The 26484-nt window shown below is 38.0% G+C and overlaps 1 protein-coding gene across 2 annotated transcripts in view; it reads left to right on the forward strand.

Moving 5' to 3' along the window:
• The window catches only part of TLL1 (tolloid like 1), a 196106-nt gene that overhangs the window by 117834 nt on the left and 51788 nt on the right, over positions 1-26484 (forward strand). For both annotated transcript variants that reach the window (XM_048847632.2, XM_048847631.2), the window contains exons 7-10: positions 3952-4130; positions 9063-9168; positions 12125-12249; positions 21210-21325. In XM_048847632.2, the coding sequence (XP_048703589.2) occupies positions 3952-4130; positions 9063-9168; positions 12125-12249; positions 21210-21325 (526 nt within the window). The remainder of the gene's footprint in view (positions 1-3951; positions 4131-9062; positions 9169-12124; positions 12250-21209; positions 21326-26484) is intronic.

A 26484-nucleotide genomic window follows, 5' to 3' on the forward strand; every position in this document is an offset into this window, starting at 1 on the left:
CTGAATTGCTTCCAGCTGTTTCTGTAGGTTTCCAGACTCTTCAAGGAGGGCCTGCAGGATTAGAATAATAGAAATGTGGGGCTGGGAGTGACCTCAAGAGGTTATTTAGTCCAGCTGTCCACAAAGAGGCAGGACCAAGTGTACCTAGACCATCCCTGACAGGTGTTTGTCTAAGATGTTCTTAAAAACCTTCAGTGATTGGGATTCCACAATCTCCCTTGGACATGTATTCCAGTGTTTAACTACTCTTATAGTTAGAAACTTTTCCCTAATATCTTATTTACATCTCTCTTGGCCCATTACTTCTTATCCTACCTTCAGTGGACATGGAGAACAATGGATCACTGTCCTCTTTATAACAGCCCTTAATATATTTGGAGACTATTATCAGGTCTTCAGTCTTTTTTTCTCAAAACTAACCATGCCCAGTTTTTAACCTCTCTTTATAGGTCAGGTTTTCTAAACTTTTTATCATTTTTGTTGCTCTCTTCTGGACTCTCTCCAATGTGTCCACATCTTTCCTAAAGTGCAGTGCCCAGAATTGGACAGAGTACTCTAACTGAGGCTTTACCAGTGCCGATTAGAGCAAAACAGTTACATCCCATATCTTACAAATGACACTCCTGTTAATACACTCCAGAATGATATTAACCTTTTATGAAATTCTGTCACATTTGGCTGCTACTCTGAAACCTGTCACATTGTTGACTCTCATTGAATTTGTGATCTACTAGAACTCCAAATCCTTTTCAGTAGTAGCCTAGCCTAGCCAGTTATTTCCCATTTTCTAGTTGTGCATTTGATTTTTCCTTCCTCCGTGTAGTACTTTGCATTTGTCTATACTGAATTTCATCTTGTTCATTTCAGACTAGTTCTCCAATTTGTCAAATTCCTTTCCAGTTCTAATCCTGTCCTCCAAAGTGCTCGCGGCCCCTCCCTGCTTGGTGTCAGCCACTAATGTCAGCATATTCTCCACTCTATTATCCAAGTTATTAATGAAAATATTGACAAGACAGACTCCTTCAGCACCCCACTAGATATGCCTTCCCAGTTTGACAATGAATCATTGATAACTATTCTTGGAGTGCAGTCTTTCAACAAGTTGTGCCTTCACCTTATAATAATTCCATTTAGACCACATTTTCCTAGTTTGCTTATGAGAATGTATTGTGGGACATTGTCAAAAGATTTACTAAAATCAAGATATATCATAGCTACTGCATTAAAGAAGGAAATTAGGTTAGTTTTACAAATTTGCTCTTGACAAATCCATGTTGGCTATTCCTTGTAACTCTATTATCCTCTAGATGATTACAAATTGATAATTTAATAATTGGTTCCAGTATCTTTCCAGGTATTCAAGTTAAGTGGAGTGGCCTCTAATTTCCTAAGTCCTCTTTCTTCTCCTTTGTAAAGATAGGTACTTTGTTTGCCCTTCCCCTGTCCTTTGGAACCTTACCCATCTTCCATGAGTTTTCAAACGTAATTGCTAACAGTTCTGAGATTGTTTCAGGTAATTCCTTAAGTACCCTTGGATGAATTTCATCGGATCCCTTTTTGTTAATATTAATTGTGTCGGATATCTGATCACCATTAACCTTTTTAATGAAGACTGAAGCAAAATAGGCCTTAAACATCTCAGCCTTCTTCATGTCATCAGTTATTAGCTCTCCTTCCCCACTAAGTAGAAGAAGTACACTTTCTTTCATCTTTCTTTTGTTCCTAATACTTTTGAAGAACCTCTTCTTACTGCCTTTTATGTCCTTTGCTAGGTGTAATTCATTTTGTGCCTTAGCCTTTCTGTTTTTTTCTCTACATCCTTGTGCTATTCCTCTGAACTGCTCCTTAGCAATTCATCCATGTTTTCACTTTTTGTAGGATACTTTTTTTTATTTTAAGGTCATTAAAGAGCTTGTGATGGAGTCATATTCACCTCTTACTATTCTTGCTATATTGTACGCAGTAGATAAAGTGATAGAGACAGATGTGTGTCAGAAATCTCAGCCAACCATTTGATCCCAAATATCTCTCCATCCCTATAGGTTTTGCTTTAGTCTCCATTCTTTCCTTTTCCTGTCATAGTGAGCAGACTACATTTTTCCAGACCTTCCAAAAGAGCAGACATCTCAGAAAACTGCTGAGTATGGATGCTGAAAAGGGCATACCAGCTCCATTAGTTTACATTGGAATCATGAAAGCACAGAAAAAAAGGAATGAAAAATGAGAGCAGTTGTGAAGCTGTCTTTTTTTTTTTTCAACCACTCCTCAGAAAAATATGACTCTTCAGGATGAAGACTCTTATCCAAGAAGAAGGGAGAGGGAGAACAAGTAGACCATTTATTTCTGGACTACATTTTCCCAGTATTGAAAGATTACTTTTGTGGGCCACATTATCTGTCACATATACCCAGAAAAATCTCAACGAGGGGGAGAGATGGCATTCCTGTTTACTTAAGCACAGGAGTATCATGGGATTCTAAACCTCATTTCACTCCATTTCAGGATTATCTACAAAGTATTCATCTCTCTTCTGTGTTTTGTTCTGTGAGATGTTAGGTAAATCTTCAAAGGGTTATGGTATCATTAACATTTAATATTTCTAAAGCCCTGCAACCATAATTAATGAAGTAGTTTGAATTTTCAGATTAAAAATGAAAGATTTACTTAGTAGCCAACCAGAGTTGAGTGACTATGAAATCTGGATGAGTGTTGGTACGAAGTACAACAGAGATAGACACAGCAGGAATCTACCCCTGCTCCCTGCTGCTTCTTCTCCACTCTTCCCTGTTCCTCGCCCCCACAGCTATATAAGTCTCGTTGAAAGATTGAGATATTGGAACCAAACTCATAGCTTTTGTGTTCTTATTAGAAAGAAAATTTTGTTCAGCCTCAGACCATTTGGTGGTTCTGGAATGAGTCAGAAATACAACAGGAATGCTATAGAGGGGGAATCATTGTGTATTTTTAGAGTTGAGGGATTTTATGGAGACACAAGTCTGTGGGGCCTGGTGAAAGGTTTGGGAAAATAGATGTAGACACAATAGTTTTCTAATTCAATTTCTGAAGTGATTTAGGCACCAATTGTCAAAGCACTTAGGTACATGATTAACTTTAAACATATGAATAGTTCCAGTGAAATCAATGGAATTACAGTGGTATGAAAACTAGTGTTTTACTATTGAGAGGAGACTACATGAGAGAAAATTCAAGTCCAGTATGGTTAGTCATGGAGACTTTACTTTTGTTCTTTTTTTATTTTTTATTTATTTGTCATAGAAAGCATTTTTAGATTTTAAACTAGGTTTTGCTCTTTGCGTACTAAAGTGGAACATTCCCCGTCCATTAGTTCTTGAGTGAGGGCAACTTCTCTCTCCAAACCAGAAAGCATGAAGATGTGGAGGGTTTCTGGTGTGGACTGTCTCCTCTACTGAAAAAAAGATGTTTCTTCATGGATCCTTAATCAGGGAATGTGGGAGAGGAATTTGAAAAAGCTGATGGCAGCACTTCCTAATGATCCAGAGATGGCTGCAGTAGGTGCTCCATTTCCAAGCAGAGCAGTAGAGGGCCAATCACATCTGGTGGTGTTATATGTGCTACTCTCATATGAAAGACAGCACAGAAGCAGCACAACACGCAAAAAGATGGATTTTAATCACAGCCATTTTATTTTGTTTGTTTTGGTGTATAAATCTCCTTTGTTTTTCAGAATGACTCCAGGGACACAAATAACAGTCCCATTGGGTCACAAGTGGAACCTTGGATAAAGAAATTCATTCTAATAGTTATATATAATAATACTCTGTATTAACTACTGTAAATACTAACTTCAGCTTGTTGTAGCATTGTCATGTAATGTACTGTATTGATTTTTTTTTAAATTACCCTCTAGCAAAATTTTATTTTTAAGTCGTTTTCTTGAAAGTTTAATCTCTATTGACATTTTTATTACAGGTGCTGTTCTTATGTGGGTCGAAGGGGGAATGGTCCTCAGGCTATATCTATTGGCAAGAACTGTGATAAATTTGGAATTGTTGTTCATGAACTAGGGCATGTGATAGGCTTTTGGCATGAACACACACGGCCAGACCGAGATGACCATGTAACCATCATTAGAGAAAACATCCAGCCAGGTGAGACAATTTGCTAAGGGTTCTTAGGTTATATTATTTCACTGTTTATTTTTGTTTTATTGAAGATTGTAACAATTTTTACATTTTTGAAATGAGTCTTTTCAATTCAAATAATTGTAATTGGGATTTTGAGTGTTCTTAGAAAATTCAACATTCTAATAAACTAGCCAAAATTAACATTTTTACATTTACACCATTTTTTTTATCTGGAGGGATCCCCAAATGATTCAAACTATATACAGTTTATACAGTACCACTAAAGTATGAAGTATACCACTGGAGTGGAGAGAAACAGCCAAATAGACAACCAGTTAAGCAACCTGGAGGGACTTCAGGGAAAACCATTAGTCTTATGAAAAGAGCCATGGGACCTTTCATGTTCATACAGCGGAGGCGGGACTGTGGTTTCATGTTAAAGATAAGTACAATTGTGACAAGGCTTGGAAAATGAACTAAACATTAACAGAAATTGTTTTTTGACAGAAAATTTAGTTTTTGTTTAAATAACATTTTTTGTGACAAGTGTCTGCTTTATATGGGAACATTTGAGTTTTCATCAAAAATCAAAAGTTTTCTGTTTTCAGTCAGAAAATGTTTGTTTTTTTCAATGAAAAGTCAACATTTTCCATGGAGGAGAACCTTTCCAGCCAGCTCCATCCAATGCTTACTTGCCCTGGGTCTAAGCCTATTCACCATGTTGAACTATACTGGTGCCTAAGCCTCACCTGCACCAAGCCACACCCCCTACTATATGTTCTCCTACTGATTGTATACTACTGGGCGTGGGTCTGTTGGGTGAACTCAGTTCTTCTAATTAGTGCTGCCCACTCAAATAACACCGGCTAACTTAATTCATGCTGCCTCCAATAAATGAGTGCTGGGCCACTTCCCATACTCCTAAATAAAATAGTTAAGGCTGTTTTGTTCAACAATAAAGTCTTGCTGGACAGCATTCTCCCTACCCATTCATTAAATAAATATATGATCTCATCCCTTTCCCACACATGTACAAGTGCACAAACCCTCTGCTGCAGTGGCACACGCATGACTATGTACCATGATCATCCTGCAAAGCCTTCTACTCCAGGTGGAAGAAGTAGTAGGCTCCTGCTTGACAACCCTGCTTCTTAAAAGTGGTAGCAGCTGCCTCCCACACCAGCTTCAGGTGCCTGATAACACTTCCAAGCAGTAGCAGCACTGAAACTGTCTATGCAGACTAAGCAAGACATCACTTCATTGGTTTACACTTGGTTCATAACTGGAAGGTTTTCTTCATAACCATAAAGGCTAGAAATTTAGTTTTAATAAGACACTCACCCGGGAAGTCCTGACTTGTATGATACTCAGTTTACCTAACTGTGAAGTAGGCAAGTTGAGATTATCTTGTCAAGATACAAACCTATGATTCCAGAGACTCTGTATTTCAAAGTTGATGTTTTAGATGTTAAAGGCGTGATTTTCAAAATTTCAGAAGCCCATATTGACGTGGAAATATGCCTATGCAATTTTGCATTAAATTTGCATGCACAGTAATGATGATTGTATACATAAAACCAATATTGGTATGCAAATTGATATGTGTTATCTGACTAGCCATTTATACACCCATATTTAAATGCATTAACAAATCAGGTTTACAATCTGGCCCATACAACTGACAGTTTTATTCTTATCAACCATTCTTTGCCATGCTTGTCTGATCTGTTCTTGTTGGAACCAGAGTTGGGCTACAAAAGCTGATTTTGGCCCACAGAGACAAGGACAGAAGAGCGTCTCTGAGAAGAATAAAAATCGCTGCTTCTGCTAGCATGCAAATACTGTGCTTGATTCTAGAAGCCTAGACCTTATGTTGCTGCAGATGCATTTATTCTTACAAATTACTCATATTTAGTTCAGGTGAGTTCTTCATGGCACAGTAACAATTTTGAAATACAAAATTATGTTTAAACTTCTAGGAGATAAAAATGGCTTTTGGTAAAATATAGATTATAGTTCACAAGCAATTTAAATTGGTTTATCAGCAATTTTCATTTTTATTATCAAATGTGGACTATCATGCTGAGCATGAGAAGCAATGTAATCTAAAGGCTAGGGCCCATGCCTTAGAATCAGGATGCCTGTGTTTATTCCTGGTTCTGTCTCTGACCTGGGTGACTTTGGCCAAGTTACTTCATCTCACTCTGCCTAAGTATCATCATTTGTAAAATGGAAGTAATGATACTTAGCTGCTTTGGAAAGCATGTGGAGATCTACAGATGAAAAATACTATGCAAGAGCAAAGGGTTATATTTATTTATTAGCTATTCCAGTCACAACAGCAGAGCATTCTGCAAGAGACGACAGATGACAGCTATGATCTAATCTAATTTTTTTGTCACTTCTTTTGTGCCTAATACATAATATTTTAGCAATATTTCTTCCTTTAATTTGCCTTATAGCAAGATCAGATTGTTAGTTTCCCTCTCCTGACAACAGGTTGAGGCAGAACAAACTTGCATTGTCAGTTTCTTTCTCGCTCTCTCTCCCCCCTGACACTGTCTATCCCCTTTTATAATATAGGTTGACAATCACTAATCAGATTGTGCCAGTCCGCAAAACCTGCCTACTAAAATCATTGGCACTACTCACAGTAATAAGCATATAGGTATATAGGCATCTAACTCTCATTGATTTGAATGGGCATTAGGCACATAATTATCTTTGAGGATCTGGGCCATATTCCTTAAGCAAAGGTTTGTACTAGAAGTGCAAATGTTGGCTTGCTCAAGGAAGGTCCATACCTTACCTAACTTTGTCCTGATTGCTCATGCACTGATGACTTGATAACTTATGATTATTCCCTAACTTTTTCACACATGCACATAATTTTTAATTACATTTGAATAATAATACATACATAATAAACACAAATAATAAATACATCCTCAGCAACTTTTTCACATATACAGGATTGACAATGTGCAATGTGTTAGGTGTTTGTGGGGGAAGTATGAGGTTGTAATTAAAGTTTTGCATTGTACTGTGAGGGAGATGTGGAGTCTGTAGAGTGTTTCCTTTACAGTTGGAGTTGAGTTCTTTTGATGATAGAAACAATCTGTTGCTGTCAGTGGAAACATCCTGTGTGGTCTAAGAAGGGTGCTATAACTTGGCAATCCTAGCTTTTTAGGATTTTCACTGGGGGAGAGGGTGTCACACTTAGCCAACTTAAATCCCTTTTAAACATTTCCAGAATGGAATTATAATAACGGCTCAAGTCTCAAAAGAAATATGAAGGTACAGATTAAACAGATATAGGATATTTTAGAGTCCTACAAAATAAATAGCCTAACAGGATAAAATAAAGAGAACTTATTTTTCAGTATATAGGGTTTTTCTGCTTTCATCTTAACAGTGCTTTTGTTTTATTTGTTAACCAATCGCTCAGTGTTTGTGCAGCAGTGTTTTATTTTGCTTTTAGTGCCTTATTTTACCAGATGGCTTGGGTAAAACAAGAAACTAAATTACACAGCTCTTAAACACACACAACATAACATGCAGTTTCGAAAATCTCTTTAAACTAAGTCAGTCTCGTTATGTTTTAAGTGTTACACTACATGCAACTGATATAGGCTAAGAGTTAAAGTTTGTACCCTGAAAAAGCCATTGTATGATTTCTTGGTTGTAAAGTAATATTTACATTTTTTAATTAGTGGTGCAATGAAGCTGTTAAGATTCCCACCATACTCCTTAGAATGGGACTTTGAGCAGGACTGGCAGGGAACAGACACTTCTCATGGATCTTATTCTGAAGGATTGAGAGAAGTTCAGACTCCTCCCGCTACCCTTTGAGTCCACACATTGCACATGTGCTCTTCCCTGCTTCCTTGTGCTGCATCCTGGACTCCTATGTGTGCTAAGAGGGGTTGGGTGCAGTAACTGCTCCTTGTCCTCCTTCAGGCTTTGCCTGTGATTGGTGGATTCATGTCACAGGGAGAACTTGTTGCCACCTGGACCTGCATGTGAATGTGTACAGTATGTACCTTCCTCCTGGGTTGGGCCTGCCATTCTCAGGCCACCCACCCTTCACCTTGCAAGCTTCCACCTTCCTCCTTAGTTCCTAGCTGAAGCTTCTAATGTCCCTTCTTGTCAGACACTTTGGGCTTAGTCATCGGAAATTGGAGTCAGAAAGGCATTTCCATCAAGAGGAAATTGGCATGTGCAGTGAGGGTGTTTTTGATTTTCTGTTTGTATCCAGGAAGTTTGGCCAGTATTGTTTGTTAATGAAGGTCACAACTTTTGACAGGAGTCCAGTGGATCTGGGTTTGAGCAAAAGCCAGTTTGCATACTTGTATACTGACAAGGACCAGTGGCTTTGGGCCGGGACCGGTGGTTGCTTGAAGGACTGGAAGTGAACCTCTATTTCTTACACAGATCCAGGCATCCCTTACATGTGCCCCTAACAGTTGCATTAGGTTAGGGTGGGAGGGGTAGCTGGAAGTTGGCCCAAATAGCTGTTGTGGTAAATGGGGACTGAAAGGGTAGCCTCTACTTAAGCGAAGTCACTTTGGTAGCCAGCCTGTGGAATCCCCACTGAACAGCTATCTGCTGGACTGTTTGTGGAGGGGTGTATTTTTTTCTTCTATCATTGATGGCTAAGTTAATGAATGTTGTGGCCTCCATGTTTATCACAAGTTGGTGTTCTGTGTCTTATTCACTTACAGTGCACAGGTGAATGAAACAGCTAAATTATATGTATAGTAGAATAAAGTTAGTAGTGGGTGTTCTAGGTGCATGGATCTTCCTCCATTCATCCTGTTAATAAAAGAAATTAACTACTCTGAAGCGCTAGATTCACTAAGATCCATGAGTTTCTGTGAATGACATTGTAGCTCTTTTACCCCTTCCCAATTATCAAAAGACTCATCTGAGACTTTGCTTATGACTCATTTGTAGGTCAGGAATACAACTTCCTGAAGATGGAGCCTGGAGAGGTGAACTCCCTTGGGGAACCATATGATTTTGACAGCATTATGCACTATGCCAGGAACACCTTCTCAAGGTTGGAGTCTCAGGTTATACCTTTTGACTTTTAATTCCATTCCTGTATGTGAAAACTAGGAACCATAGATTTAACAGTGGCATTTCCAGAACAGCTTTAAAATATTATATTCCTTCCGCAGAGAGTGTTCCAACAGAAGTCAAAACACAGCTTGTTGGTTTTCTTTAAATCCAACTATGTAGGATAATTTGATTATTTTTTTAGAAAGACATCGCTTAATGTCCCCTCATAATATTCAATTTCAAAACAGCCTTTGAATCTTATTTTAATTTAGATTTAATGTAAAGATAACCTGGAAACCTCATTTCATAATAGCTGTCTATTATTTTGTAAAACCTCATATGCTGCAAAAAGTTAAATTTAGAAGAATCAAGCAAATGAAATATTTAGGTATGTGTTCCTTTCTCTTAGAGTGAAATTCATGTCAGTACATAAAGTCTATGTAATTTGTGTACCTCTGTGGGTACAGAGAGTGAGATATAAGTCTGGAAAATGTACCCCACAAACCAGGGCCATGGGAAAGGGCTGAACTAGACTAGAGACTGCAGCTCATTCTGTGCTGCTCATGGTGTTAGTGACATTAGAGCCACACAGTCAAGAATCCCATTTTTCCCACATTGGGAGCTCCCACATTGCTGCTCCACTGCTGGTTATCCTTGCACAGCCCGTCTATGAAATTTGAGTGTGGGAAAGGGTCTGACACCCATAGTGCTGATTATATTTCATACCCTGTAGCTCAGCCACTAACCACCCTAGAAAAAGGTTATCAGTGTAATGCTAATGGAACTCACAAGGGTAAAGTCTGTGGAGGAGGATTCAGGTTCAAGTCCCTTTTCCATCCCAGACTTTGTGTGAACTTGGGCAAATTGTGTATCCGCTGTATGCCTCAGTTGCCTTCTCTAATATAAGCACATAGCAGCATGTACATTAAAAAAAAAACAGCCTACCAAAACAGAACACTTCACACACAATTCTCCTTCAGGAAGAAGATGAGTGTGGGAATGAAACACACATGACAGATGTTATTTAATGCACTACTAGAAGGTGCTCAGATACTACGTTGAGGAGGGTGGCATAAGAACTTATATAGAATAGAAAAGAATAACCAATAGTCTTAGTGCTCTGTAATTACTACCACATGAAGATTTGGTTTCTTATCCTAGTCTCAGATGCTCCAGTCTGGCAGAAACTGAGAGTGGTATAGGGAATCATATTCTACCCCTAGGCAGAAGAGAGTGTTTTGTATCACTTACAGAAGTCCTTAAGGCCAATAAGGGTTGCCATTGATTATGTTCAGAGGGGGAATCCTATTCAGTGTGGAACTTTACCATCTGTTAGAAACTAGTATTTCCTTTAGTCACCAGGACCAGGTCAACAAAGACCACAAAACTTCATGAAGTAATAGCCACAACATATAGATAAGTATTAAGACTATCAAGGGCTTGTTGTTTCCATAAGCCTTTTTAAGGTGGTGCTGGAGACCGCAAAAGAGGAATTTAAAATTTTAAATTCACTTGGTTGGTCATTTTCAGGTTATACCAGTGGAAAAATAAAATTGTTTCTCGTTAAAGTTGCTGTTTTGTTTTACAAAAATTCTGCTTTGTTCCTAGAAATAGTTATTCAGGTGGTCAGTTAGTACTTTGAACTGTTTCTTCTAATATTTGAAATAGAAGTATTTCCTACAGTCTGTCTTTATGGAATAATTCCAGTGATGTCATCGGGAGTTTTATGTGTGCAATGACAGCAGAATATAGGCCAGACATTCAAAATGGCCAATCTAGTGTACTTTAAAAAGCAACCTCTATTCTTAGGCTCAGATTTCTGCCTTAACACTGAGTATTATGAAACCACATTATGCAGTCAATACTGATAAATGGTAATACAAGATTTTAGCTTTCGGTGTATGTGCTACAAGTATAAATGAGTATCAAAAATAAGAAAGAAAATCTAGCAAAATGTGTAAGAAGCCCAGTGACATGACATCAGAATTCAAAGGTTTTCAGACTCCGTAGCATGTTAATGGAACATATTTCTTTGTTCATATTTCTCCTAATATTAATTTAATACTACCAAAATTAACTCATGAAAAATCAGGTTTTTAAAAAATCAGACGTAAATCCATCAAACGAAGGACATTCTGAGATAAGATTAATACCTAATCTTGTTCTCTGGTACATCAGAGTCATTTGGAGTAATTCTGCTGAAGTCAAATGAGTTAGCATGGATTTGTAATCGAAAGCAGAATTTGGCTCACCATTCATGTCTTAGCAGCAGCAGGATAGCTCAGGGATCTAACACATAACAGAAGAATGCTCTTACTACATACCCTTACATTGAAATAGCTTAGCACAGTTGCATGAATTAAAGATGCATTGGCAACCTTAATTCTGAATCACCCTGCTTTTCATGGCTGTAACTAAGACCTTTAACCCTCCTTGAAACTTCATTCAGAACAGGGACTTTGGAGGAAGAATTTCACAACAAGGCAATGTGTAATTGTTTGTGTTTTTTAAATATGGAATGCTTCACGAATTTGCGTGTCCTCCTTGCCAGGCAGACAAAACAGGCTAAGCAAACAACAGATCCTGTCTTCAATGTGACAAGTGCTAGGTCCCAACAATCTTTTTCATTTAATTTAAATTTGAATAGGAAATTTCTGGGCTGTTATTATCTATTCAGAATACAAAAGTAGTTGCCAGTTTGCATTACAGCAAGACTATTTTCTAATATCATTGCTACTGTTTAAGCCATTTTTTAAACGTGGGGAATTTTTCTCTTCCATTCACTTTTTCTTTTCTTTTGTTTGTTTCATATTTTGCATTTTACCTTTTTAATTATGCCAAATATGTTTATTATTTATAAAATAAATATTATATAATATAAACACAAGGACAGTTTTATTAAAAATTGCTAAGGTTTTATGAGTCTATTTTTGTTGTTGTTTTTTTTTTTTTAGGGGTATGTTTCTGGATACAATTCTTCCTTCCCGTGATGATAATGGTATACGACCTGCCATTGGTCAGCGTACTCGTCTAAGTAAAGGAGATATTGCACAGGCAAGAAAGCTGTACAGATGTCCAGGTATTTCACCATAAAAACACACACACACACACAAGCATGCTTCACTATGTTGTTGAAGAGAAATAATAAATCTTTTCAGTAGGCTGTTTACTAATCCATTTCCATGCTGGCAAGTGATGTGTACACGTCAAGAATCAGATCATAAAAATGTTGCAGGTGAGGACTGTGGAATGCAAAGCTTTTACGTGTAGATAAACTGCCTGAAACTGAATTTACTCATGTGACAGTTCCATTCTTGCTTGCGTTTAGTTTTTCAGTGACTAGAAAAAATAACATAATACTTTGTCAGTTCTTATTTACATTTTGTAATTTAAAACCCGAGCTATACTTAGATAGATTATAGCGATTTGTAGTGTAACACGACATTGGAATCTGAGTGTCCTCCAAAGGATCATTCTCAACATTTTTGTGTGCACATAAGTATGAATGGAGTGCAGAAATGACATTTTTAATCAATAAACATATTACACCCCTGCAGTGAGTTATATCATGTAGACACATTTTGCCTATTCAGAATATGAAAATGTGCAATTTAAAACTACAAATTAAATGAATTATAAGTGCACTGATAAGATCAGATACAGTTACATGTCTATTATAGTCAGTATTTGAATATCATCAGCCTAGTTATCCCAATTCTTTTAAAACAGTTTTGAAGTAGAGTTATAGTCTGATCTCTCAGACACTGATGTAAATCTGAGCAACTCAGTTTAAGCCAAGGGGCTCAGTCCTTTACCACTGTGATGTGTGTCAGAGATGGGAGAGCAGGCTGTGATTTCCCAATTATGGGTTTGGCTGGGGCCAGTTCAAAATTGAGTGTAATTTAGAGCAGCCTCAGGGTTACCACAATGGCCATCTACCAGCCAGAATTTGCCAGAGTGCAGCATGCTCTCACCATGCCCCATATGGTGGGCTAGGAAGGACATGATGGCTGGGAGAATTCCCACATGATTGTTGAAGCCAGTTATATGGCCACTTTGTACCACTTGAGCCACAAAAGGACTCAGGATTGAGCCAGTGGATTGCTTGAGATTTACATTAGTGTCAGTGGGATCAGAATCTGGCAAAAGATGTGTGTATGCACACAACACAAAGTAAGTGGCATGAGAGTTATCAGTTGGCTAACAGTTATACATTGATTTGGTGAATTAAGAAGTTCTTCCATGTACACTGTACAAAGTTGTAGGGTGACCAAGGAAACCATCTTCTATAATTTCCTTTTAAAATCATTTCAACAGCCTGAAAAACCCTTTAGGAGCAATTTTTAAAATGTTATTTGTAATTTTTTACAATATAAATAGGTTTCAATAAATAAGATACTTGCATAAATACATTATGCACTATTCAATAGATTGTCAAAGAGTAAAATATGCATGGGGGAAGAGAGTCTTTTTGTCTTACAAGCACTTAGGAATGATATATACCTACAGGCACCAGCGAAATTCTTGAAGATGAAGAGAGTCAGTAGAGCCAAGAACGCTGTGCGTTCAGTCAGTATTTGTGTGATCAAAATGAATGAGGTAAACACCTCATTATATTCTGACAATATGTAGTACATCTGAATGACACCGTAGGCATGCATTTGTTTTTTTCAATCTATTTGGAAAATAGATTGAAAACTAAAACTAACCTCAAAACAAATGTTCAGGGACAAGAAGCTTTTATGTTCGCCATGATGATTATTCATAACTGGCCATAGATATTGTCGGTGTTTTTTTCTGCAGTGATCTTTGGGTCTGCAGGGGTCTGGCTTTACAATATCATACAGTGCTTCTGTTTTCAATATGTTTTGAAAAATAGTAGCTATTATTTGCAGCACTGACAGACTAATACCCTCATTGTTATGAATGGGACTAGTTGAATGAGTAAGAGATGCAGGAGTATGTCCCTTTTTTGTGAAACACTTTGGCAAATTTTGGGCCGAAGGTTGTTGTATAAGAATCTGGTTTACTTGCATGAGTTAGTCCTATCACAATGAGTAAGAATGCTCATGTGAGTAAAACCACAGGATTAGCTCTAAATGTAAAATATTATTATTTAATACAAAATGGTAAATGTCCTCCATTAGTAAAATATTGAAAGCGAAAAAATGCTTAAATTGCAAAACATACAGCAAAGATTTCAAAAATTAACATCCAATAATAAACAAAACAACCTTCAGAAACTGGTACACTATTGTGATTAAACTATATTTCACTGCAGACGGTAAGGAATATTAAGAGTTAATAGAGACATATTAAGCTTTCTGTTTCATGGGAAACAACATGGGATCATGTTAATATATCAGGCTATGAAACTTCTGATGTTTGTTGTGTTTTATAGCTATGCTATATTACCTGTATGGGTTGGAAAATGTTAATCACAATGTTTCCTTGTGGTAGAACAACAGTGTTATTAATAGTGTGAATATTTGCATAGTTTTCTACTTCTATGTTTTAATTACATTAATTTTAATAAAATAAAACATAGACACAGAAGATAATCATTTGAATGACATGATTTTTATGGAATATATTCCACTTGGAGCTTTTTAAAGGAATTCTTATGTACTTGACTGTATTCATCCTGATATTTGCACTTCCAAATCTCCAATTAGTCCTATAAACAGAGGCTATCCAGGAAGCTATCTATTGCTTCTGAGGGATTACAAATACTTGTGTGGAATCCTGACCATGATCAGTACTCTGTACTGAGGGTGATTTAGAATAAAGCACCTGAAGAGTTGCTGGGTGAATATTCCTGTTTCTCCAGCTTCTCTAGCCTGTGGGAAAACAGCCTCACTGGTGTTTAGTTAGTGTCATTACCCTAGAAAGTGTTTACAGGATGAGAGACATATTTCAACTTTGGAGAGACTGGGTGATAAAATGATATGTCCTGTTTTCACCAGGTCTGAAGGTGCCAGGACTATAAGATTTAAAAGATAGGAGTTTGATCGTTTGTACTTTTTAGTTTGGATTGTGGTTTTTGTGACCTGTGTCCAGGAGAAAACAGCTACTGATTTGGCACGGTTACTTCTTAATATTAAGTAAACAGAAAATACTCTTCCAGCATTTTGGCCCAGGTGTGCAGACTCTGAGTCTTTGAGATTTTACACATATATGATTAAGAAAAAAAAGGAGTAGGAAAAATAAATGAAGGAGAAGATGGACATTGATAGGTACAAAGCAAAAGAGAGATGAGTAGGAAAAAAGGGGTAAATATGGAGAGGAGCAGGTGGAGCAAGGCTGGCAGTAGAGAGTTTAGGAAGGAAAGAGGCAGGAGGAGAGAAGTTTTGACAAACAACCAGAGTTTAAATTATGAAAAGCAGTCTCATCACATCATTGGTGTACTGGGACTGTGAAGTTCTTGAGGGGGAGGTCCAGTTTCTTTCCTGTCCTGCTGCTGCTGAAGTGGTCTCTGCTGTTCCTAGATTTAATCCCTGGAAAGTCCAGCTTTGCTTCTTGTACACTGTATAATTGGTCCAGGGAGGGGGAAGAGAGGCTTCTGAGGCTTGGGAGGGGGAGCGGGCCTCAACTTCTCCCTTTCCCATTCCTGCTGTTGCTGAGGAAGACCCTGCTGCTCCTGGGGCCTGGCCCAGACCTCCCTGTTTGGTCAAAAATAGTTGGCCACTAATTCTATACTCCTTATTTTCTTCATGCCCAACTTGAGACACCTGGAGTCTGATTTGCAAAGGTGCTGAGCACTCACAGCTGCAACTGGTGTCAATAGGAGCTGTGTTTTGAACATATAAAATGTTAAGTACTCAGAAAAATCGTGCCGTAGGCATATCAGGTTTGCAGCCCAAAATTAGTGGATGCTTGACAATTGTAGCCTTAATTTCATGTGCTTCATATTCACACCCATAAACTGGTGATACTTAATACCACTTTACCTCACAGGGGTGTTGTAAAGATAAATTCATTACTGTTTGAACAACTCATATACTGTGATGATAAATGCCATAGAAAAACCCACAAGGAAACTAATAATTCTGTATTCAGTGCATTGTTTAAACAGTGTGTGCCAAATAAGTCCACGGGGGCCACACACAGAATGATAAAAGGATAGAAGGATAAAAAAAAATATTGAATAGCTACCCGTTCAGTAAAAACAGTCCATCTTACGAACTGAATGAGGCAGTGGTCCTGTGGAAAAAATATTATGTGATCATGTAATTAAAGGCTGTATCATAATGCATGCACTTGAATTAATTTAGGCATTTCCCAATTTTTGAGCTTTTGGTTTTGCAACCTGAAATACATATGTACAGCACCAATACTATTCTCCAGTCCAGCTTCAGTGCAGGAAACTAAAATACTTCCTTAACATTTTTATACAAGTAAGCCACCATTAAATCAGAGCAGAGTCACCATTAAATCGGTTATCATTTACACACATTTACCATACAGTGGTACTGAGACTCTTTTTAGTATTTCCCCCATCACTGTAAAAGAAGATACTGCAGCATCTCAAACACTTGTATGTAGCAAATACTGATTATGGTTTGGTTTTTTTAGTTTAAAGATATAGTATTTATCTGTTGCAAGTATTTTAAAGGCATCTTTTATTGTGGTGATATGCTTCACGTATTTGTAAATATTAGCGGCCTTGTAACTTTCAAATTTCAGTTTGACTCTTAATCAGGGAGGGAGCAGATCAGGTCAGCAAAATTTTGCAGACATGCTGGGGTTTTGCTAACCTATGCTATACAGTTAATGAAATGTTGACAAATTTCACTGCTTTGTATGTGTGTATGGTGTGACACACATGACCGTTTCCATATCCTTTTATCTGTTTGCTATCTGTAAAAATTGCTGATCTTCATAAGGAAGAGGCAGAAATAATTCCCCTCTTCTCACCCCCCCGCACCCGCCCCACAGAACTCCCTTGGTTTCTATAAGGGGTGTTAGAAGTGCAAACTACTTGAGCTGTAAAATAAACAGATTGCCATTCCATACTGGAAGGACTGCAGTTTTGTTTCTACTACATGCCTAACCTAATAAAATTGAAATAGGGCATAACATTTAGAGAAGCCAGGGAATAGAGGAAATACCAGCTATGTTAACCTTTAATAAAGGAGTAAAAGTGATCTTTCTAAAAACAAAGGTGTGTAACATAGAGGTAGTAATTAGTTTATTCTGGCATGAAAAATACCAAAATTGGCTCTTAGGAAATATAAATAAGTCACCATACATTTAATTGTATCATATGGCCACATTTCTTTTTAATAGTGGAGCCCATTACTCATGGACTGCAATGGTCAGTGAAATAGTTTATAGTGAAGCATTTCATAAGCCTAATCACAAATAATGTAATTGTTAGCAGTCCAATTATGGAAAGAAACCTTCTGAATTCTCTTGTGATGGAATTTTAACTAACTGCTTCAAGAACCACTGAACCATTGAAAAGAAATGTGCTTTTAAACAAGGGGGGTGCCCAAATATTGCCCAGTCAAAGGCAGCATTGGCAACTGTCCAGGGACTCAAAGGCTGTGTCTGATTTGTGTGACATATGGAGTAGATTCTATCTGCTCTTATTTTTAATATGGAGTATGTCATCCTATTCTAGTTTAATCTGAGTGAACATTGTCTTTAGAGATGAAAGTTGCCGTTGGCCACTTTGTTCTACTTGGGGCTCAATTTGTTCATGTTACAATAGCAAATTAACAAATAAATCATTAAACTAATTCAGCTTTCAGAATAAAGTAAAGCAAAATGATCAAATCACATGAATACATGACTTTGATTAACAAGCAGAAGAGGTTAATCTACAATCTTTTTTTCTTGGCTGACAAGGGATGTTTAACTTAAACAGTAAATATTGTCAAATATTATGACACAGGAGAGTATTTTAAAACATCAATTATATAAAATTTTATTAGAAAAGATCTGATTTTAAACTCTCCCCTCACTCTATCCAAAGTTTTGGAGTTTTTGGTTTGTCCCGTTATGGGACTCCGTGATTGTCAGGCACCTGGCCTGGGTGTAATTTAAAGCTACAGGAGAAATTCTTCAGGAGCAAACTTGAGCCACTTTGAGATCACTTTGATCCATTTACATTCAGCTGAAGTGACTTCACCACACTGGAGAATCAACCACCAAATCTGGGATCTGAAATTTTACTATTAGCTCTTTTCAGAGAGGTAGTTTAGAAAAAAAAAAAAACCTATTTCATAGCTCAGCCAGGTAGATGCTGAAATTCTTTAAATGAAATTTTAGGAGCTGTGGTGTTTAACTGGATGAGGTTGATTTTTATAACAATGTAATTTAAGGATCTGAATAGAGTAAATCTCCATCTCTTAGCTCTGTGTGCTTTACTGGGCTGCTAGACTCTGATGATTCCCTATGTTACTTCAGTGTCCCCCTCTATTTTTGATACACTGTGGAGTTCGTAACTGCCTTCCATTATATACCTTATGCACTTCAGTCATCTTATATATGTTACATGGTAATGTGTATACATCTATCTATAGATATATACTGAATTATTGAATGATTTTTTAAATTATGTTTTGTGGTTCAGAGTTAAGGTTGTGTGTAAACAAACACCCCTTACAAGTTGCACTATTGTTAGTAACTCAGCCTCAACGTATGGACTGTAATGATAATGAAATATTTATATGTTACTGTATTAGTTAAATGTATTGCTTAGGTATTTTTAGTTACAATTAACTTGTTATGTAGTTATTATTGGAATGATAACTATATTGTAGGTTAACAACAGACATCCTAAATGTATAGGAATGAAGCAGAGGAGACTACAGCAATTCAGGGTCTCTGGGAAATGCATTGTTATTTGAAGATAGTTGTTTGTGTCTCTCGGGTAAATAATACATGGTTTGGTAATTTACCATGAAAGGTTATTTTTAAGCAAAGGCCTGGATTCTTCCATACTGATCTCTTGTACGTGTGGAAGAGGAGGAGACCCCTGTAGCTCCATCCTACCAAGGGAGCTCTTAACAGGATTAGGGTTCGCAGCTGGTGAGAGAAGTTTGAGGAGTGTATGGTTGTGGGGGGAATGGGTGGGAGATGTAGTATATATGTTATCCTCCCACGGGCCTCATGGGTCATCTGCTGAAAAGAAGTTTAGCTCCTATGGTGATGGGGGCCATATACCTACCTAGGTAGATTGATATGAAAGGCAGCCCGATCTGCGTTACATACATCCTCTCCATGACATGTAAGAACACCACTTCCTCTCTTCAAGAGAGGTTCAAGATGAAGCAACTAAAAGGAGAAGCCTTGGCAGTGTAATCCCATCGAAACCACACTGGTGGGGAGGTGAAAGTGGTGGAGGAGCATGAGCAGGGCTTCTGAAGATAGTGTGCAGTGCCTTTGGATCCAGTGGATTTCCTGAATTCCACACAGATCTCATGGGCAGAACCACTCTGGTTCTGCTTCATTGCGTTTGAAGCAATATTATTGTGTCCTGAGGCTTCTTTTAAACCCTGTAGGCAAAGTTTTGGTTTCATATCAGTCAGCACTAGGGAAATCCAGTACAGTTCTCTGCAATTTATCTGAACTTTCACTTATGCTGCATTAAAGTAGACTCTTGTTAATTATGGTAGAGAATTTTCTCTAAAAAGGACTTGTACGGAAGTAATTATTTAACATTTAAGTAGCTTTTCTGTGTATGTAATTTTACATAATTGTAAATTTTTTTAAAAAGAGAGAAACATATTTTTAAAATAAAAGCAGTAAGAGATTTTTCTCTATTTGCTTCCTAAAGGACACAATATTATGCCACTTTGACCTTGAAGATTTTTTAAGGAATGAGAGTCCTTTCCTCCCCCCACCTTTATCACAATCACTATTAAATGTTCAGAAGTCATGCTTACTACTTTGAATGGAGTTTAAACCTGCTGTTACAATGCAGTTATCAGATTACATCTTGGACACATTTTAACAAGGCAGCATCTAACTTTATAGCTGCATTGTCTGTCTATAAAATAGAGTCTCCTTTGTACCCTCTGATCTAAAGGTTTTTCCAGATCATTTATAATTCATTGAGATTTTGATGATACAGTGGTTCACCTGCTGGCAGCTATAGCCCTGTAATTTAAAAGTATTGCAGATCTGATTACACTGTCAGTCACGGGGTAATATTCTCAAGTTCACATCTCTCCGATCACACCTACAAAATCAGTAGGTGAAACAACTTGTTGATTGAAGGTCACAAAGATGACTGACTGTAGGAATCCTACTTGAATCAGCTTTAATGGTAGAGAATGGCAGCAGCTTGTGATGATATAGCTCAGTGGGGAGAAAGAATTATTAATCAGTAACCCAGCAGCTAGCAGCATGATTGACAGGTAAGATAAAGGCTTTTGTAATATAGAATATCAAAGCTTTTGGTATTATGGGTCTTTACATTTGTTTCTCTTTATTATTACTGTACCTCCACAAATCATTTTTGTGCAAGAGATTTTGTTGAAATTAGGATTTAGGTTTTCTGTTCTAATATGAATGAATGACATCAGTTCATATTTAGCCTTAATGCCGGACAATATAAATTATTAAATGAAACCGCTGATTAATTTCTCATATGTCAATCACTTAAGCACTGTGTTTTTCTTTTAGTTCTTCTTAGATAATGTTGGTATGGGTGTGGATACTGCATGTAAATTCAGAAAGTTGTACCAAAATAAAGTCAAAATAAAGGCAAATAATTTTGCCATGTGATTGTCAGCCATAACATTTTTTAAGACTCTTGCAATTTTGGTTTTGTCAGTTGCACAGCGCATAAGTGAAAGGGTTCATGGAAAGAAAAAATGGTGTATAAAACCAAAATGCATAGCAGACTGGTTTAAATCATTGCTTTTGACTAAATCATAACATCACTAGACTACTTTTCATTCTGCCTCTGTACTGAATCAAATCAATTCTAAATAAATATTGTAAAGGAGACACTTCTTCCTGTGTGCTTTATATTTATAAGACACATGAATTTCTCTGTTTTTACCATGTTCTGTTCCTTTACAGCATGTGGAGAAACACTGCAAGAATCTACAGGCAACTTTTCCTCTCCAGGATTTCCAAATGGTTATCCTTCCTACACACACTGTATATGGCGAATCTCTGTTACCCCAGGGGAGAAGGTACTTAACCATTATTTCACCACCTCTGTCCCTTAAAATAAATACAAGCATTCCTTTTCTAAAAGATACTCTTCCCTGATTATTTAGCCTTTCTTTTTACTTTTTTCAAAAGTTTGCATAATATCAGGAACTGATTCAATCCCTTGAGCGAATATGTTACAGATTTTGAACTGTAGGCAATTGATTTGACTTTGGCCCATGTTGTTAGATGCTCAAAGTTGTTGCCATCTGATGATTGTTTAAGTGAAATAAGTTCATGGCTTTAGTCCACTTCTTAGTAGGTAGATGTTCATATCACAAAAACCCATCAAAACTTGTGCCCCCATTGACAGCTTCAGCCTAGAGGCAGATGGGTTTAATGGGCATGGAGTTTCAAATACCTTCTCATCTGCGTGGATGATCCTTCCAAGACGGGGCTGAGGCACACTGGTTGTACAGCATGGGAAAACCTAGACTGACTGTGTGGCCTACCCAATACCAGCACTTTTAATGCAGTCAGTGGGCTTATATTTGTAAATTGAATATAATACAATAGAAAGTAAGAAGAAACGACAAGAGTTTTAAAAGTATCCTTGTAAGCTTTCTCTGGTGTTGTTCTAGTGAAGAATTTGTATACCTTGATTTTGGGAGATTAAGTTTCATTGTGAAAGTTTGCATGAGGCTGAAGCAGAGTCCAAGTTCTCAGCCTGGGTGTAAATTTTAGAAAAAAATGGACCGAGAAAATTATTGGGCTGGTACTAAGTAGGGGAAGGAAATGAGACTTCCTTTCACAAAGGTTCTGTGATATTGAAGGCACAAGCCTGCTCATCTTTTCTAGGGCATTCCAGCTTTTACCATATTTTGTTCTCATTTATTTACTAGGATATTGACCTCCCTCCAAGTAAACAGATTCAGTGAGATGAAGGGAGAGTTTTCCCACAGACAAAATGTGCAGAAAGAAATACACAAGTACATTTTAAAGAGATGGAAAAGGTATTAGGAGGGCAATATTAAGCAAACTGATACAGTTTTGAAGAGAGTGTTATAAGAACCAAGAAGCACCCTTCATACTAGAGTCAGAAACCCCCAAAACCCCAAAAGCCACCATATTCCACCAGATATTGCATTCAGACCATGCTGTGCTCTCCCACTCAATACTAGGCTTCCTTCTCTCAAAACAAAATTACTATATTCTTAGTTCTCTCAAGGTCTGTGGCTCTGCAGCCTAAGGAACATGTTTGTTTTCTGATGCACTGATAGATCCCAGAGGGCTGTGAGAGCTGTTGCCATTGTTATGAATAAAAGCAAAGCCTTTTGGAATGTGTTAGTCCTGCTGTTGGCAGGCACATGAAACAGGATGAAAAATAAGCAGCCTCAAATGCTTGGAGGCTGATGGTGGCACTGCAGGCTGGTAGGGAGTGGCAAATAGAAATGGCTGAATAGGAAAAGGTTTGCATGAAGAAAGCAAATACATCTGGAGGGATAATTTTTACATCCCCACTACCTGCACTGCAACACAGTTAATGCTACTGTCACAAAAATGTAATGTCCAACGTTATTTTCTTTTCTCCAGTAAAATAAATAAATATATAAAGTTTTAGGGTTTAATTGTCGCTGTTTTGTTTAACTTAGAAAGTGGTTCTTCCTGAGGATTTCTAGCATATATGCAATTTCATATGAATGGATCTAAGGACCATAGGTTTATTATAATATATTTATAATGTTGTTGTGGTGCCCTAAGGCTTGGGGCCCATTATGCTAGACAGTGTACAAACTCATAGTAAGAGAGAGCCCCTGTCCTGGAGATCTTACAGTGTAAGAAGACAAAAAACAGATGAAGAACAGAGAATGATTCCCTAAATATACTTTGATATGACATATACTATTTATCAGTCTCAACTCCACCCTGAGGCTCTGAAACAATATCCATTGATTTCTGTAGCAGCTGAGATATATGAATGAATATACACATTTTGTGTAAGTGTTCCATGTATTAAAATCAAAGGATTCATTTCTGCCTCATTTCACTCTGTTGTACCTTACTTGATGTAAGGGACTGTGGAAGACTTTGTTACAGCCTAGCTGGGGAACTTCCGCTTTCTCAAGGCCACCCGGTCACTGTAGGACATGGATAACCAGCTATAACCGGCCTTAGGCCAGTTCTGTCTGCCCTGTATGGCCCTTTGCCAGTTCGTGGAAAGCCCCTTCAGGGAAGTACCTAATTCTATATTCATGAGCTGTTTGTGTGTATTGCTTATTATGGCTCGTTGGTCACTCTTTCACCGGACTCCGTCCCAGGCAAAGCTCCCGTGTGCTGGGTTCTCCGCCTCCGTGACAGCAACGCTTGGAGTCCCCGTTGCGGGTGTGTCACTAACCTTCAATAAAGCCAACAACTCACTGCTTAGCTGCGTGTGGGTCTCGTTTTCCAGAGTACCTCTGCCGGCCTGCGGTGCTTCAAACACCTTGGCCCAGAACACTTGAAATAAATGGGAATACTTATAGAGTAAGGTACTTAATGTGAGCAAGGGTTTGCAGAATTAGGGTCTAAGAATTAATTGACGTACACAACTCAATGCCTCAGAAACAGATATTTAGGTCCATTTCATGAAAAATCTATGGATGATGGTAGAATATCAGTCTCTTATTCCTTGCATTCCCTATGAAGGAACAATTGAGACATAATTGTGTTTGTATTTTACTTCCTTTGCTTTTAAACACTGAAATAAACTTACAATAATGTTAAGTGCCATCTGTTTTGGGATTTTGCATGCATACTCATTTGCCTTTAAAATAAGGTGTGACCTAATGATGGACTGAGAAGTCTTAACTCCAAACTTCCTGGCTTCTCACGCTCTGGTTTCTTTGGACTGAAAAGTATATTGTTTCAACATAGTCTGGTGGGAATTTTGGTGGGATGTTACTTTTTCCCTATCTTCATTTCAGAATCCACACTGATTTATGCTAGCACAAACCCTCTATGAGGTCATTGGTGGTAGGAAATTATGAGGGATGAGGTTGCAAGTGTGGTATCGGTAAAAAACACTGCCATCTGAAGGGTGAACCCCTGCTTTCTGGCTCCGAGGATTTAGTTAGCATAGGGGGCTAACCTGTACCAATGTTTTCTGGACCTGGCCCTTTGAATATGTAATATTACTCTCTATTTTTCCTTTAGCCTTTATATGGATGCTTAAATAGGACAACTAATCTTCAGTTATTACAAAAGTAATATTCAATTTAAAAAAATCCTTGGAGAAATATATAGAATAGCTCTGTTTCCACAATGTGTTTTGTTCTTTCTTGTCTCAGCAAGTAAGAGGTGTGATATATTTTATTCTATTTGAGGCTGCAATGGCATGACTGACTTTGCTTACGTAACCAATAATTTCTTAATTGTGCTGACAAATGTTCATTGATTGTCTTTCTCTGGAGACTTTCAGTCATCCTGTCCCCTTGAACTGTTGTTCTGCCTTGTCTCCAGCTCTATGGATTTCTGCAGAGTTGCAAAATGGAATCTTAAATATATTCATGTTGATGTCCCCTGACTGCCCCGACCCCTTTCCATCCCTCCCCGACAGCCCCCTCAGGACTCCCACGCCCTATCCAACCCCCCCCGTTCCCCGACCCCTGAGTGCCCCAGAACCTCCACCCCATCCAACCGCTCTCTGTCCCCTGACTGCCCCCTGGAACCCCCTACCCAACTCTCTCACTGCCGTGCTCTTACCATGCCGCTTAGAGCGGCAGGAGCTCGTAGCCCTGCTGCCCGTGCGGCGGCATGGCTGCAGGGAAGGGGGGACAATAGGGGAGAGGCCAGAGCTAGCCTCCCCGGTCTGGAGTGCAAGGGCTGGGCAGGATGGTCCTGAGGGCCGGATGTGGCCTGCGGACCATAGTTTGCCCACCTCTGACCTAATGAAAAGAGATTGTTAGAACTAGTTTTCCATTAAGACTATATTTACTTTTATTTTTGAAGTTCATGGAAAGGCGATTCAATATATAAAAAATAGATAGCTGAAGTATGAAAAAGTAGATAAAATATTACCTAAAACTTTATACCTTCCAATGCAAATAATTAATACATTTCTCTAAAAAGATGTTAACTACTAGAGTAATTAAGAAAAACGTACCGCAGATTCAGGAACAATTGTGACTGATTTTAAAATATTCAGTTCCGATCCCTCGGCTCAGGTTTTAAGCCTAGCATATAATTTGATTAATATTCCATTATTACAGATCTTAGCTTCTGAAATAACTACAGTAGAACCTCAGAGTTACAAACACCAGAGTTACGAACTGACAGGTCAGCAACAAAACTCATTTGGAACCAGAAGTACTCAATCAGGCAGCAGCAGTACTGTGTTAAACGTAAACTACTAAAAAAACAAAGGGAAAGCAGCATTTTTCTTTTGCATAGTAAAGTTTCAAAGCTGTATTAAGTCAGTATTCATTTGTAAACTTGTGAAAACAATCATAACTTTCTGTTAGAGTTATGGGCATTTCAGAGTTATGAACAACCTCCATTCCCGAAGTGTTTGTAACTTTGAGGTTCTACTGTATGACCCAGAATTCCTACAACTGTTAATTTGTGAGATGATGAAATAAGACCTAAATATTTTATGTTTTCCAATTTATCAAATTTATACTGAAAACATTAATTCTTTGCTTGCAGATTGAGTAATTTAATGCTAGATTCTGGCTGTCCCATATAGTAAGGGGAAAGGGACACAAAGATCAAGTAAGGACTGATCCGATTTGTTGCACTTAAAGGGGTGCAGGTCTGTTTTCAAGATGCTTTCCACAGAGCTTATAATATTCCTAAGTGGATAGGGAGCAGGCAGAAGCATGCTCTGTTTTCCCCCTCCATCCCAAACTGCCAGCCAGCAAAGCTGGACAGCTGCACAAAGCACTGCTGCACTCATGAAGGGGGCATGGCAGTTCAAGTTCCCTGTAGCACACCAGGGAGCTCTGGGAAAGTGTTTCTGATGCTTCCCCTGGTGCTCTGAACCACCCCGATGCAGGACTGTGTTAAAGGCACAATCTAGCTGTTAAAAGATGGCTAGATTGTGCACCTGTGCACTTAGTCTTGATTTTGTTTAATCCCATTGTTTCATTTTCTCGGGGAGGTTTATCCAGTGTTTTAAATGAGTGTCCGTCTAACTTTTTTCCCAATACTGCCTAACTTTTAA

The sequence above is a fragment of the Caretta caretta genome, chromosome 4, assembly GCF_965140235.1.
Source record: "Caretta caretta isolate rCarCar2 chromosome 4, rCarCar1.hap1, whole genome shotgun sequence".
Classification (NCBI taxonomy): Eukaryota; Metazoa; Chordata; order Testudines; family Cheloniidae; genus Caretta; species Caretta caretta.